Below are 14,810 nucleotides of genomic sequence, written 5' to 3'. Positions count from 1 at the left end.
TAAAAGACCCACCTTGTCTCTCTCATATCCTGGGACCAACATGCCTACAACAACCCTGTAAACAATATCTATCCATCTCCACACAAATTGTCTATCTATCCATCCCTGTTTGCATCCCTCTGTCTAACTACCTAGCTATCCCACCCCATCTATCTAGCTATAGCATTTTTAACGTTCCTATTGCTCTGTGATCTAAGCAGTTTTGCCTCAATAGAGAAAGGACAAGTTTGTGCTCACCTGCCCCATGCACCTGGCTAGCCCAGTGCCTGAGGACACTGGTGCTATATAGCAGGGAACGCCTTGGGGAAGTAGCCAATGTTCCACAGTGACACCCATGGGTGGGGTGGGGGCAAGCAGTAAGTGCCAGATTTAATCACAACTTCCTGAATGAGAAACTTGTTCACACATTATACAAGCCTATAATGCTGATCTATATTTACTTATCTATCCCCATACACACCCATCTCATTGTACTGGAAAGAATAACAGCTACCCCGCTGTGTGCCATAGGCTCTTCACTGCTACATCTAATGGTGATTCTCCAACATGAGTTAAGGTATTAGGAACATGAACAAAGGAAGTAAATAGTGCAGCCTTCCGAAGACCTCAAGGAGGCACCTGCATCCTTGGCTGCGTTGTTCAACCCTGTTGAATGCATGTGATGATGTGCTACAAATTCCAGCCATTTGATCATGTTAGACCTTTCTCTGCTAGGCTGAAGAGGCCATTACTAAATATTTGCTTCCCTTGTAGATACTCATAGACTGTAATCAAGTCACCCCTTAACCCTGTCTTTGTTAAGCTAAATAGAGTGATCTCCTTGGGTCGGTCACTATAAGGCAAGGTTTCTAATCCTTTAACCGTTCTCATGGCTCTTCTCTGAACTCTCTCCAATCAACATCCTTCTGGAATTGTGGGCACCAGATCTGGACACAGGCATGCAGCAGCAGTCGCACCGGTGCCAAATACAGAGGTAAAATAACCTCTCTGCTCCTACTCGAGATTGCCCAGTTTTGCATCACAGGATCACAATAAGAACAGGAGTACTTGTGGCACCTTAAAGACTAACAAATTTATTGTAGCATGAGCTTTCGTGAGCTACAGTTCACTTCTTTGGATGCTGTAGCTCACGAAAGCTCATGCTACAATAAATTTGTTAGTCTTTAAGGTGCCACAGGTACTCTTGTTCTTTTTGCGGATACAGACTAACACGGCTGCTACTCTGAAAAAAGGATCACAATAAGTGATTTATTTTGTAATTCTTATTTCCTGTAACCTTAACCATGTGGTCCTTTCCTCAAGGGGAAGGTGGGCGGAGTGAGCACTAGATCTATCGCTCTATCTCCATATACCCCATCTATCTAGCTATAGAATCATAGAAGATTAGGGTTGGGAAGAGACCTCAGGAGGTATCTAGTCCAACCCCCTGCTCAAAGCAGGACCAACACCAACTAAATCACTCCAGCCAGGGCTTTGTCAAGCCAGGCCTTAAAACTTCCACCACCTCCCTAGGTAACCCATTCCAGTGCTTCACCACCCACCTAGTGAAATATTTTTTTCCTAATATTCAACCTAGACCTCCCCCATTGCAACTTGAGACCATTGCTCCTTGTTCTGTCATTTGCCACCACTGAGAACAGCCGAGCTCCATCCTCTATGGAACCCCTCTTCAGGTAGTTGAAAGCTGCTATCAAATCCCACCTCTCTTCTCTTCTGCAGGCTAAACAATCCCAGTTCCATCAGCCTCTCCTCATAACTCATGTGTTCCAGCCCCCTAATCATTTTTGTTGCCCTCCGCTGGACTCTCTCCAATTTGTCCACATCCTTTCTGTAGTGTGAGGCCCAAAACTGGACACAGTTCTCCAGATGAGGCCCATCTATCTAATCTACCTACCTATCTATTGTGCCAGTTTCTGTAGTGCTTGACAAAGAGTTTATTCTGCATAATTATTCAATTTTCCTGTTAATGGAGACAGGTTTCAGAGCGGTAGTTGTGTTAGTCTGTATCAGCAAAAAGAATGAGGAGTGCTTATGGCACCTTAGAGACTAACAAATTTATTTGGGCATAAGCTTTCATGGGCTAGAAGTGCGTTTTAGCCCACAAAAGCTTATGCCCAAATAAATTTGTTAGTCTCTAAGGTGCCACAAGTTCTCCTAATTTTTTCCTGTTAATGGAGTTACTCCTGATTTACACCGGGCTGAGCGAGAGGGAAATTGTCCCCAGAGACCCCGGTGAAGTTACTCCTGATTTGCACCTGGGCCTGATCAGAACCAAACCCATTTTCTGACTTTTTATAAGGCTTATATGGCATTTCTTTTCAAATCAGAACCAGAGTATCTCCGTGTACTGATGCTGTGTCTACAGAGCCTGTGAGCCAACCCAGCCCCCGTGGCAGTAAAAGCCCACGTATGCCAAACAATCTGAAACGATTGCTAATTGGGGCCATTACCAAAGTGAGGTGTGGCCAGCTCTTCACATGCAAAGGCTGTAGGTGATGGAGCATCTCACCTGGAAATCCCGTCCAGTAGCTTTCTGCCTGCTAGCTGGGCAAACAAGAGGGGAATGTTAACAAGGCAGCTGGGCTGGGGTTACAAGGTAACAGGGGAATGCGTCATCGGAGAGCTTGTACTAGCGATGACTCATGTACACTGCTGGGGCATAGGTGTCAGCACTGGCTCCGAGGGGAACATGCCCCCTACGGAGCCCCCTGCCTTGTTCCCCGCAACACAGAGTCCCCTAGTCCCAAGCTGGGGCATTAGAATCAGCACAGATTAGAAGGGGAATGCGCCCCCTTCTAAGCCACCATCTCACTTCCTACAACACAGGACCCCTTGGTGCCATGCTGGGGCATTGGGGTGAACACCTGCTCTGTCGGGAGAGCATCCCTCCCATGTTCCCTACAGCTCAGTGCACCCTAAAGCCAGGCTGTGATCAGTCAGATAGAAGACAATCACCGTTTGTGTCCACTCCAGCATGTCTTACCCCAACTGATTGCTCTTCGAGGTTTATGATCCATTCCACTAACCAGTGTGGTGCTGGCAGACCAGGTACCCGCTCAAGCCAAGGACCCCATGCCTCACTTGACCACTCAGAACAAGTCTACACTTAAAACCCTGCTCTGATGCAACTGCACCGCTGTAGCACTTTAATGAAAATGAACGCATAGAGCTCTCCCATTGACGCGGTTAGTCCACCTCCCCGAGAAGCGGTAGCAGCTCTCTCGCCGACATAGCACTGTTTACACAGGGGGAGGGGGTTAGGTCACTATAACTATGGCCCTGCAGCTTACATCAACCTAACCATGTAAGTGTCTACACCAAAATTTCACTCCAGCCGATGTAACTCACCCACTATGCCAACTCAATAACTCCAACTCCATGAGAGGCATTGAGTTCAGGCTGACATAGTTAGGTCAATCCAGTGTCAGTGCAGACACTGTGTTACTTACATCGACTTTAGTGGCCTCCAGGAGATGTCCCACAATGCCCCACCTTGACCACCCTGGTCACAGTTTTGAACTCTGCTGCCCAGCGGCCAGGTACACAGGTACATGCCCCTCCCCTTTAAAGCCCTGTGAATTTTTGAGATTCAGTTCCTGGTTGCCCAGCTTGGAGAATGCATGTAACAACTCTTGAGCATACCTAGCAACTGCCCAGCTAACCATGCCAGCTCCATGCTGCAGACGTGCTCCTGCCCGGCCTACTCAGGAGGTGCTGAATCTTCAGGGTCTGTGGGGAGAGGCTGTGCAGCCACAGCCCTGATCCAGCTGTAGAACCCTCGAAATCTACAAGCAGATTGCTTGGGGCTGGAGGAGAAGGGCTCCAACAGGGACTAGCAGCAGTGCCCCGTGAAAGCCAAGGAGCTGTGGCATATGTACCAGAAGGCCAGGGAGGCTAACAATCACCCTGGCATAGAGCCTCAGACCTGCTGCTTTTACAAAGAGCTTCATGCCATCCTCGGCAAAGCCCCCCCACCACCCTCAAGACCCCTGGAGATACTTCGGGGGAGCATGAGTCACAGGCCACTGCTGTGAACAGCGAGGAGAAGGAAAAGGAGGAAGTGGAATAGAAGGAAGTTTGAGGGACAGGCAAGCGGGGTATCCAGCAGTGCAGGAAGGCCAGGACCTGTTTTTGACTCCTGTGCAGTCCAGCCAGGCCCTACAGTCCTGCACAGGCAAGCCTGATGTAGGGGGAGGAACCCCTCTGGTAAGTATGCAGTTTGTTTTGAAAATGCAGGGATGGAAACCCCAAAGTAGTAGGACACATCTGTTGATTTACTTTTTTTTAAACTTATGCTAGGAGATGTAGTGAAACAACCAGTGGAGGTAAAGTTGCTATCTGCTTCTTATTCCTCTGTAGAGTTAGGCAGAGGAGCCCTCGTGGAACAGTTTGTTTATGTGCACCAAGATAGCTCATGAATCCTTCATAGAGAACTTGAGGAAACTTTCCTGGAGGGAGTCTGTAATCCTCTGCCAAAGGTTTCTGGGCAGGGCTGCCTTATTTCTTCCACTGTAGTATGACACTTGGCCACACCACTCAGCAATTACTTCAGCAGGCACCATTGCATCACACAGGCAAGCAGCATGTGGCCCGGATCTGCAGCTGGATGCCTGCAGGAGCTGTTCCTTTTCAGACTCCATTACCCTCAGGACTGAGATATCAGCTAAAATCACCATCACCTGTGGAAAACAGGGCCAGTATTCAGTTCATTTACCCTCTGCTCATATATTCACGCCCATGAGCTATTCCCACCTTATTTCGTCCCTTCCCCACGGGGCTGTACTGACCATGGCTTCAGGTTCAACAGTCCCGTGCTCACCTTCCCCTGCAGCCCATGAAGAACTGCATTCCAGGACCTCCCTGTACCCCACACACACACATTCCCCTTGGTGGCCAGGGCCGCTGCACTCCCACTCCCATTCTCCCTGGGGAAGGGTCCAGGCAATCACAGATGCACATACACCAACTTGTGAAAGACACGGTTGGTGTATGTGTTATGAAATGGAAATGACTTCTCTTTCCCCTTCAGAAGTTCTTCTCCCTGTATTTATTACGTTATATTCAATTATAAATGTGTCTGATTACATGGGTATGGAATAAAAGTCTATTTTTGGAAACTTAATTCATCTTTATAAGTTCACAGCGTATGCTGGCTGGGCTGACATCATTCACAGCTAATAGCAACAGGTGCATTTACAATGTTATATTATTGCTATGCACACAGCACTCGTTACAAGTTTCATACCGGAGTGAAAAAGAGCAATGCCAGCTAGAACACACTAAAGCAGGGCTCGGCAACCTTTCAGAGGTGGTGTGCCGAGTCTTCATTTATTCACTCTAGCTTAAGGTTTTGCGTGCCAGTAATACATTTTAACATTTTTAGAAGGTCTCTTTCTATAAGTCTATAATATAACACTAAGCTATTGTTGTATGTAAAGTAAATAAAGTTTTTAAAATGTTTAAGAAACTTCTAGGGCTTTGGAGGGGAGCCTGGAACTGGAGCACGGAGCAGCTTTGGAGCAGTGGAGGTGCAGGTTTTTGCCTGGAGCTGTAGCGGAGCCGGAGCACAGCTCCAAAGCCCTGGAAGCTTCAATTAAAATTAAATTAAAATGTAGAGCCCCCCGGATCTGTGGCCAGTGTGAATGCCACTGAAAATCAGCTCGCGTGCTGCCTTCGACACGCGTGCCATAGATTGCCTACCCCTGCACTACAGCAACACACATTACTGTGGCTCACTATTAAACTGGTCTTTCAAAGCCTCCCTTAGCCAAATAGCTCCCTGTTGAGCTCTTCTTATTGTCCTGGTATCTGACTGCTCAAAATCCACAGACAGCCACTCCACCTCTGCCCTCGACCCCGGTGGCAACTTTTCCCCCTTTGCTTCACTTTGCTGAAGTTTTGACCAATTTGCCTGGTACTGAATTTCGGCTTACTGGCCTGTAATTGCCAGGATCATAGAATCATAGACTTTAAGGTCAGAAGGGACCATTATGATCATCTAGTCTGACCTCCTGCACAATGCAGGCCACAGAATCTCACCCACCCACTCCTGTATCAAACCTGTGTCTGAGCCACTGAAGTCCTCAAATCATGGTTTGAAGACCTCCAGGTGCAGAGACTCTTCCAGCAAGTGACACCTTTGAGCCTTTTTTAAAAAATCAGCATTACATTAGCTAACCTCCTGTCATCTGGTGCAGAGGTTGATTTAAGCAATAGGTTACATACCACAGGTACTGGTTCTGCAATTTCATATATGAAGTCCTTCAGAACTCTTGGGTGATACCATCTGGTCTTGGTAACTTATTACTGTTTAATCTATCAATTTGTTCCAAAACCTCCTCTAGTGACAGCTCATCTGGGACATTTTCTCAGATTTCTCACCTAAAAAGAATGGCTCAGGTGTGGGACTCTCCCCCATATCCTCTGCAATGAGACTGATGCAAAGAATTCATTCAGCTTCTCTGCCTTGTCTTCCTTGAATGCTCCTTTAGTACCTTAATCATTCAATGGCCCCACTGATTGTTTGGCGGACTTCCTGCTTCTGATGTACTCAACATTTTTTTGCAGTTAGTTTTTGAGTTGTTTGCTAGCTGTTCTTCAAATTCTTTTTTGGCCTGGCTAAATATACTTTTACACTTGACTTGCCAAAGTTTATGCTCCTTTCTATTTTTCCTCAGTAGGATTTGACTTCCAATTTTTAAAGGGTGTCTTTTTGCCTCTAACACTCTGTTGTTTAGCCATGGTGGCATTTTTTGGTCCTCTTACTATTTTTTTTATTGGAGGGATACATTGACTTTGAGCCTCCATTATGGAGTTTTAAGAAAATTTCCATGCAGCTTGCAGGCATTTCACTCTTGTGACTGTTCCTTTTAATTTCCATTTATCTAGCTTCCTCATTTTTGTGTAGTTCTCCTTTTTGATGTTAAATGCTACTGTGGTGGGTTTCTTTGGTATTTTTCTCCCCACAAGGATGTTAAATTTAATTATATTATGGATGCTATTACTGAGCAGTTCAGCTATATTCACCACTTGGACCATATCCTGTGAGGCACTGAAAATTAAATCAAGAATTGCCTTTTCCCTTGTGGGTTCCAGGCCTAGCTGCTTCAAGAAGCAGCTATTAATAGTTAATTTGTGCTTTGTGGCTTTTAACTTCCAGCTATTAGAGCTCATTCTGCCTTTGTCTGCTCTATCCAAAAGCCCTCTATTCTCCACGCCCTACTTAGAACAGAGCTGGGTGAAACTTTTCAGATAAAGCTTTTTTCAGTGAAAAATTCAGATTTGGCGACACTGCCATGTTTTGCAAATTCATGTGGTTTCGCTGAATTGTTCGTGTTGGAAAAAAAGAAAAACCTCCCAACATCTCAACATTTTGTGTTCACAATTTCTAAATGAAATATTTTGATTTTTTGGGTTAAAAATGACTTTTTATTTCAAAATATCCTTGAAATGTAGACATATTTTTAAAAAACAAACAACATTAAGAAACTCAATTTTTTTTAAATTTCTCATAATTTCCAGCAAAAATGAAAAAAAATTGCTCTGCTCTAGTTTACAGCTGCTACTCAAGACATTTCTTAGATTCATAGATTCCAAGGCATCAAGGACCATTGTGACCATGTAGTCTGACCTCCTCTATAACGGAGCCCAAGGATAGTCCCCAAAATAATTCCTGGAGCAGATCTGTTAGAAAAACATCCAATCTTGATTTAAAAATTGCCAGTGATGGAAAATCCACCGTGACCCTTGATAAATTGTTCCAATGGCTAATTACTCTCACTGTTAAAACTTATTTCCAGTATAAAATTGTCTAGCTTCAACTTCGTGGTATTGGATTGTGTTGGACCTTTCTCTGCTAGATCAAAGAGCCCATTATTTAACATTTGTTCCCTATGTAGGTACTGTGACAAAGTTCCTCCTCTACCTTGGTGGGTCCTGGGCTTATTGGCAGATTTGCTCACCTCAGTGATCTCCCCCACAGTCTGGGTCAACTCCTCCTGTGTCTGATCAGGAGTTGGGAGGTTTGGGGGGAACCCAGCCCCCCCCCCTACTCCGGGTTCCAGCCCAGGGCCCTGTGGATTGCAGCTGTCTATAGTGTCTCCTGGTACAGCTGTGCGACAGCTACAACTCCCTGGGCTACTTCCCCATGGCCTCCTCCAAACACCTTCTTTATCCTCACCACAGGACCTTCCTCCTGGTGTCTGATAACGCTTGTACTCCTCAGTCCTCCAGCAGACACCCTCTCACTCTCAGCTCCTTGTGCCTCTTGCTCCCAGCTCCTCACATGCACATCACAAACTGAAGTGAGCTCCTTTTTAAACCCAGGTGCCCTGATTAGCCTGCCTTGATTCGCTGCAGGTGTTCTAATCAGCCTGTCTGCCTTAATTGGTTCTAGCAGGTTCCTGATTACTCTAGTGCAGCCCCTGCTCTGGTCACTCAGGGAACAGAAACCTCTGTCTCCAGTGGCTAGAAGCTCTCCCTTTTGCTACTCTGCTGTAGAGGGTAGGAGGGAGAGGGCTGCTGCTGCTGTTCCTGCTGGGCCCTCATTGCTGCTGCTGCTACTGCTCCGGCTGCTCCCCTGGCTGGGCTGGACACCACCACCTACCCCCTTTCTCTGCTATCTGCTTGCTGGCTGGCTAGTAGATTTCCCCCACCACCACCTCAATTGCTGCTGTTACTCCACCTACAGCCCCTGGGGGGGGGGGGCTGCTGGCCTGCTCCCCGGAGGAGGGGAGTGAGGGACCCCAGCTCCGGCCCTTGTTGCTGAGGGCTCCACCACCACCATCTTCTGAGCGGGGTCCCTCCTGCCTGGCCACCAGACCACTGCCTGGAGCTGCTGGAGCTGCTGTGTCTGCTACTGGGGAGCTGCTGGAGCCCCGAGGAGGAGGAGGAGGAGGAGAGTGCTGCCTGCTGCTGGAGGACCTCATGGTGACTCTGAAGACCACCGTGGAGGGGGCACTAAAGGACTGAGTATTTTTTGGACTGTGCTCTTGTGGTGGGGGTTTGGACTGTGTCTGTTTGGGACGCCGGGGGTGTGGCGCGGAGCCTGCCCCCGGTCCATCCGTGTCCCCCTTTGCCCCCACCACCATCGTTGCCCCCTCCACCACCCCCGCTGGCTGTTTTTCCTTCTGCTTCGGCCTCCTGCCTCTGGGACTGAGCTGCTCACCTGCCTTGCCACGCCCACTTCCACCATTTGGGCCTGCAGCAGCAGCCAGCTACAATTGACTTTTTGCTCAAGTGCCCGTGGGCGCACCCCCCCCCACCCCCGCCCCTTGGTCTGGCCCCCTCTCCTTTGCCACTTTTGTCTGCCCCACCCATTCCCCATGTGGCCCTGATTGTCCTGCCCCAGCCCTGCGGCTAGCCCGTGGTCCCTCTGCCCCGCTCCTAGCTCAACTTTCCCCCCCTCCCTGTGCTTCCCCAGCCCTGTTTAGCCCCTCCCCTCGTGCGCCCATGCCCCCTTCCATGCGCTTGTGCTCTTCCCCCATTTGAGTTTGACCTTGTTCACTGCACCCCCCTATGCTGTTAGCCCCCCTGATCCCCTAGTGCAACTAGAGGAGCCGGAATTCCCCTCTGGGTCGATGACCTGCCACCCTCCCGCCCCTGGGTCCTCGATTGCTCCCCACGCCCCTTTAGCCTTCCCTTTCTGGCACCCTCCTCCCCTGCCTGCAGCCTAGCGGGGAGGGGTGGTCGCCTCCTTTCCCTCCCCTCCCCTCGCTGCTTGTCCCCCTCCCCGCTCTCGTTATGGCAGGGGACGTGGCGGGGGAGACCCCTCGCGATGCTCCCACCACCCCTCCTCCAGACACCCCCATGTCCATTCCCCAAGCCTCTACCTCGACCGCCGCTGCCGGTCTATCTGCCACCGCCCCCGCTGGGGCACCTGCAGCGGCGAGTACTGGGGAGACGTCCGCTGCTGCCACGTCCCTCGCCCCTTCTGATTTGGGGGGAGCCCCCCCAGCCGGTGGGAAAGGTCGGGGTGGGAAGAAGGGTAAGGGCCCCGCTAAAAAGACCAAGCCCTCCATGGCGGGGCCTCCCCCCGCTGCCGTGGCCCCACTACCGGCCGCAGCATCCCTCCCCACTGTTCCCTCTACCAGCTCCGCGGGTGTCCCTCCCCCAGCCCCCAGGGCGTATGCCCAGGTGACGGCGGCCCCCCCGCCTGCCGCTGCTCCTCCGACCGCCGCTTCCGCTTCCATCTATAGCGGCCGGGGCCCCTTCCCCACCTTGACCAGGAAGCACGGCGTCCGTTGCCTCCTGGTGTCCGCCTCGCCCCACGTGGAGATCTACGTGCGGGCGTTGGCGAGGGTGGTGGGGCCAACGGCCATCGTGGCGGCCTCCAAGATGTAGTCTTCTTCCTGGCGTCGGAGGCTGCTGCCCAGGAGGCGGTAGAGACGGGTCTGGCGGTGGGGGGCGTGTTCGTGCCCCTTGAGCCCTTGGAAGACCTGGGGGTCCGCTTGATCCTGACCTCCGTCCCTCCCTTCCTGCCCAATGCCGCCCTGCTGCCCGCCCTTTCTGCCCTGGGGCGCCCTATTTCTGTCATCGGCCCTCTCCCGTTGGGCTGCAAGGACCCCGCCCTCCGTCACGTCCTCTCGTTCCGCCGGCAAGTGCAGCTTCAACTGCCGCCGGTGGCGCGTGACGGAGAGGCGCTCGAGGGGTCCTTTGTGGTCCCCTACCAGGGAGCCCGCTACCGGGTGCATTACTCAACGGGGGAGGCCCGGTGCTACCTCTGCCGGGCGATGGGGCACGTCCAGAGGGACTGCCCCTTGGCCCGGCACGGAGGAGCGTCCGGGACCCCCGAGCCCCGGCAAGACGCCGGCCCTGTCACCGCCAGTGCCTCTGGCTGCCCGGCATCTGAAGCTGCCCCTCCTCCTTCTCAGTCCACCGCTGTGGAAGAGGGTGCGGCGGAGATAACGCCGGGCGTGGGAGAGGGCCCGCCCCAGGGAGACTCCTCCCTCGTTCCTGTTGCCCCTCCATTGCTTCCCCGAGTCTCTGAGCCATTGCCCTTGCCCCCAGACCCGACCCCTGTTAGCCAGCCCCCGGATGATGCCATGGAGGGCTGGTCCTTAGTACAGGGGAAGCGGGGCAAGCGGAAGGCTCAGGCCCCATTACGTCTTTCGGATTCAGAGACCCCCCGGAAGAGCAGGAAGGGGGTCTCTGATGACGAGCCTTCCGCCTTGCCCCCTGACGACGCCCGTTTTGTGCCGGCTGGGGACGACGTGGCAGCACCGGACGGTGCCGCTGCCCCTCCTCCGGGGTCCCTTCCCGAGGGAGCCCCCGAGGGAGCCCCTCTTGCCCCCTTGCCATCCGAAGCCCCCGCGAGCGCTGAGGTGGGCGTCGCTTCGGGTGTTGGCGGGGAGGGCCCCGGGGTGGCGGACGGCGATCTTCCCTCCATCTATGAGGAGATCGAGGCCCTGGGTCTGACCCCAGTTACACAGGGGGAGGACGACCCTTTGCAAACGGGCCTCGATCTGAGCAACCTCACTACGGTCCCCCTGTCCCCGGGTTCCCTACCCCTGACTGATGCTTCTGCTCCTGCCTCCGAGGGTCCCCTGGGATCTTCCATCAGCCCGGCTGCAGGTGGCACCTCACTGACGGCCGCCGAGCCCATTGAGGCGACGGCCGGTGCCCCGCTACCCGGACCCGATTCCCAGGGGGTGTCCCTCTTGGGTGTGGGCCAACCGGACCCTGGCCCCACCCTTGTCCCTTCCACCTCCCGTGATGCCATTGCCGCCCCTGGGCATACTCCCCAGGGCGCGGCCTTAGTTGTTTTTCCCTGCCCTGACCCATCAGGGGCTGCTGTTCTCCTTCCGCCGCCCCCTGTTGAACTGGGGAGCGGGGCGGACCGCGTGGCGTCGGCCCATCAGACGCCACGTCGAGGGTCTGCCCCCTGCCTGCCCGCCTCGGTGGGCCACGGGGCTGTGACGGGGGCCCCGCTGGGGGACGGTCATCGATCCGTTACCCCGCCCCCCCATGTGCTGAGGGAGGAGCTGCGGGAGTTCCTTGAGGACGTCCGTGGCTCCCGTAACAAAGTCCATCTTGCGCTCCAGCGGTGGGGGGATTTCCACCTGATCCTCCGGGCCGCAAAGGCCCTCATGGGGGAGGGTAAGGGGACCGGGAAGCAGGCCGCCGCGGCCTACCGGCGGGTCTGCTTCTTCCGTGACTCTCTGCACACCTACGGGTTTGGTCACGGATTGCTGCGCGGCCCGACGGAGGCCGTGGGCGTGTCTGCCGGCGAGGATCCCCCCCAGCACTCCTCATGGCGCCGATCATCTTTGCCACTTTGAACGCCCGGGGCTGTAGGATTGGTCTCCGCAGGAGCCAGGTGCTCTCCTTCCTTCGGGACGGGGGGTACTCTGTGGTTTTCCTGCAGGAGACCCATACGGATCCGGCCGCTGAAGCTAGCTGGCGGCTGGAGTGGGGGGACACGGTCTACTTTAGCCACCTCTCAGTTCGCTCGGCAGGAGTGGCGACCCTGTTCTCCCCCGACCTACGGCCCGAGGTGCTGGGGGTCGCCGAGGCTGTGCCGGGCCGCCTGCTGCACCTCCGGGTCCGCATGGAGGGGCTTGTGGTTAATCTCGTCAACGTCTACGCCCCGACATCGGGCCTGGAGAGGTTGCGTTTTTATCAGCAGGCGTCCGCCTTCCTCGGCTCTCTGGATCCTCGTGAGTGCCTGGTCCTGGGCGGGGACTTTAACACCACCCTCGAGGAACGGGACCGCTCGGGGACCGAGCAGTGCCCGGCCGCCGCGGACGTCCTCCGGGAGATCGTCGAACGGCACTTCCTGGTGGACGTCTGGCGCGACCACCACCCGGATGACGTCTCGACGTTCACCTTCGTCCGGGTGGAGGCCCATCGGTCGCATCACTCCCGGCTGGACCGCATTTACCTGTCACGTTTCCACCTTTCACGAGCCCACTCCTCCAGCGTTCGGCCGGCCCCCTTTTCGGATCACCACCTTGCCACCGTGACGGCCTCTCTCTGCGCGGAGAGGCCGGGGCCGGCCTATTGGCATTTTAATAATAGTTTGCTGGAGGATGCGGGCTTCGTGGCGTCCTTCCGGGAGTTCTGGCTGGCCTGGCGAGGGCAGAGGCGCGCCTTTCCTTCGGCGCGGCGATGGTGGGACCTGGGGAAGGTGCGCGCCCGGCTCTTCTGCCGCAACTACACCCGGGGCGCCAGCCGACGGAGGGATGTGGCGATAGAGCGGTTGGAACGGGAGGTTTTGAAGCTGGAGAGGCGTCTGGCCGCCAGCCCCGAGGATCCATCCCTCTGCGGAGCGTGCCGGGAGAAGCGGGAGGAGCTCCGGGCCCTCGAGGATCATCGAGCCCGGGGTGCCTTTGTTCGATCCCGCATCCGCCTCCTTCGGGAGATGGATCGTGGCTCCCGCTTCTTCTACGCCCTGGAGAAAAGGAGGGGGGCCAAAAAGCACATCACCTGCCTCCTGGCGGAGGACGGCACCCCCCTCACGGATCCGGCGGAGATATGCGGGAGGGCCAGGGCCTTCTAGGCGGCTCTTTTCTCCCCGGATCCGACCGATCCTGACGCTTGCAGAGTGCTCTGGGACGGACTCCCGACGGTCAGCGCGGGCGACCGGGACCGGCTAGAGCTGCCTCTCACTCTGGCCGAGTTCTCGGAAGCCCTCCGTCGCATGCCCACCAATAAATCTCCGGGCATGGACGGGCTGACCGTGGAGTTCTACCGCATGTTCTGGGACGTCCTCGGCCCAGACCTAGTCACCGTCTGGGCCGAGTCTTTGCGGGGCGGGGTCCTCCCTCTCTCGTGCAGGTGAGCCGTGCTCGCCTTATTGCCGAAGAGGGGGGACCTCCGCGATTTACGGAATTGGCGTCCCATCTCGCTCCTCAGCACGGACTACAAAATCGTTGCGAAGGCCATCTCGATGCGGCTAGGGTCCGTGCTGGCGGACGTGGTCCACCCAGACCAGACCTACACCGTCCCGGGCCGCACGATCTTTGATAATCTGTATCTGGTCCGGGACCTTCTGGAATTAGGGTGTAGGGATGGTCTGTCGTTCGCCCTCTTGTCCCTGGATCAGGAGAAGGCGTTCGATAGGGTGGACCACGGGTATCTCCTGGGCACTCTGCAAGCGTTTGGCTTCGGACCCAGTTTGTGGGTTTTCTCCAGGTGCTGTACGCTTCCGCGGAGTGTCTGGTCAGGCTCAACTGGACCCTGACCGAGCCGGTCAGCTTCGGGCGAGGAGTGCGGCAGGGGTGTCCCCTCTCGGGTCAGCTGTACGCTCTGGTGATCGAGCCCTTCCTCTGTCTCCTCCGTCGGAGGATGACGGGGTTGGTGCTCCGGGAGCCGGAGCTGCAGCTGGTCCTGTCGGCATAGGCCGACGATGTGCTCCTCGTGGTCCAGGACCCGGGCGACTTGGCGCGGGTGGAGGCTTGCCAGGCCATTTATTCGGTGGCCTCTTCCGCCCGGGTCAACTGGGTCAAGAGCTCTGGCCTGGTGGTAGGGGACGGGTGGCAGGCGAGCTCCCTCCCACCCGCGCTTCAGGCCATCCGGTGGAGCGCGGGTCCGCTGCTCTATCTCGGCGTTTACCTTTCTGCCACGCATCCGTCTCCGCCGGAGAACTGGCATGGTTTAGAGGGCGAGGTGAGGGCGTGGCTCCGGAAATGGACAGGACTACTCCGGTGCCTCTCTCTTTGAGGGAGGGCGCTGGTGCTGAATCAATTAGTCCTGTCCATGCTCTGGTACTGGCTCAACACCTTGGTCCCGGCCCCGGATTTCCTGGCCAACCTCCGGACGGCGGTTCTGGAGTTCTGGCCAGGAACGCACTGGGTCTCTGCAGGGGTCCT

The 14,810-nt window shown here is 54.7% G+C and overlaps 1 protein-coding gene across 1 annotated transcript in view; it reads right to left on the bottom strand.

Annotated features, from left to right (window-relative positions):
* The window catches only part of LOC123351476 (IgGFc-binding protein-like), a 108,358-nt gene extending 107,664 nt beyond the window's left edge, over positions 1-694 (bottom strand). Inside the window, exon 1 of the mRNA XM_044990862.1 lies at positions 619-694. Within this exon, the coding sequence (XP_044846797.1) occupies positions 619-694 (76 nt within the window). The remainder of the gene's footprint in view (positions 1-618) is intronic.
* Positions 695-14,810: the final 14,116 nt, after the last annotated feature.

This window comes from Mauremys mutica, chromosome 17, assembly GCF_020497125.1.
Source record: "Mauremys mutica isolate MM-2020 ecotype Southern chromosome 17, ASM2049712v1, whole genome shotgun sequence".
Classification (NCBI taxonomy): Eukaryota; Metazoa; Chordata; order Testudines; family Geoemydidae; genus Mauremys; species Mauremys mutica.
This window is presented reverse-complemented; position numbering and strand designations above follow the sequence as displayed.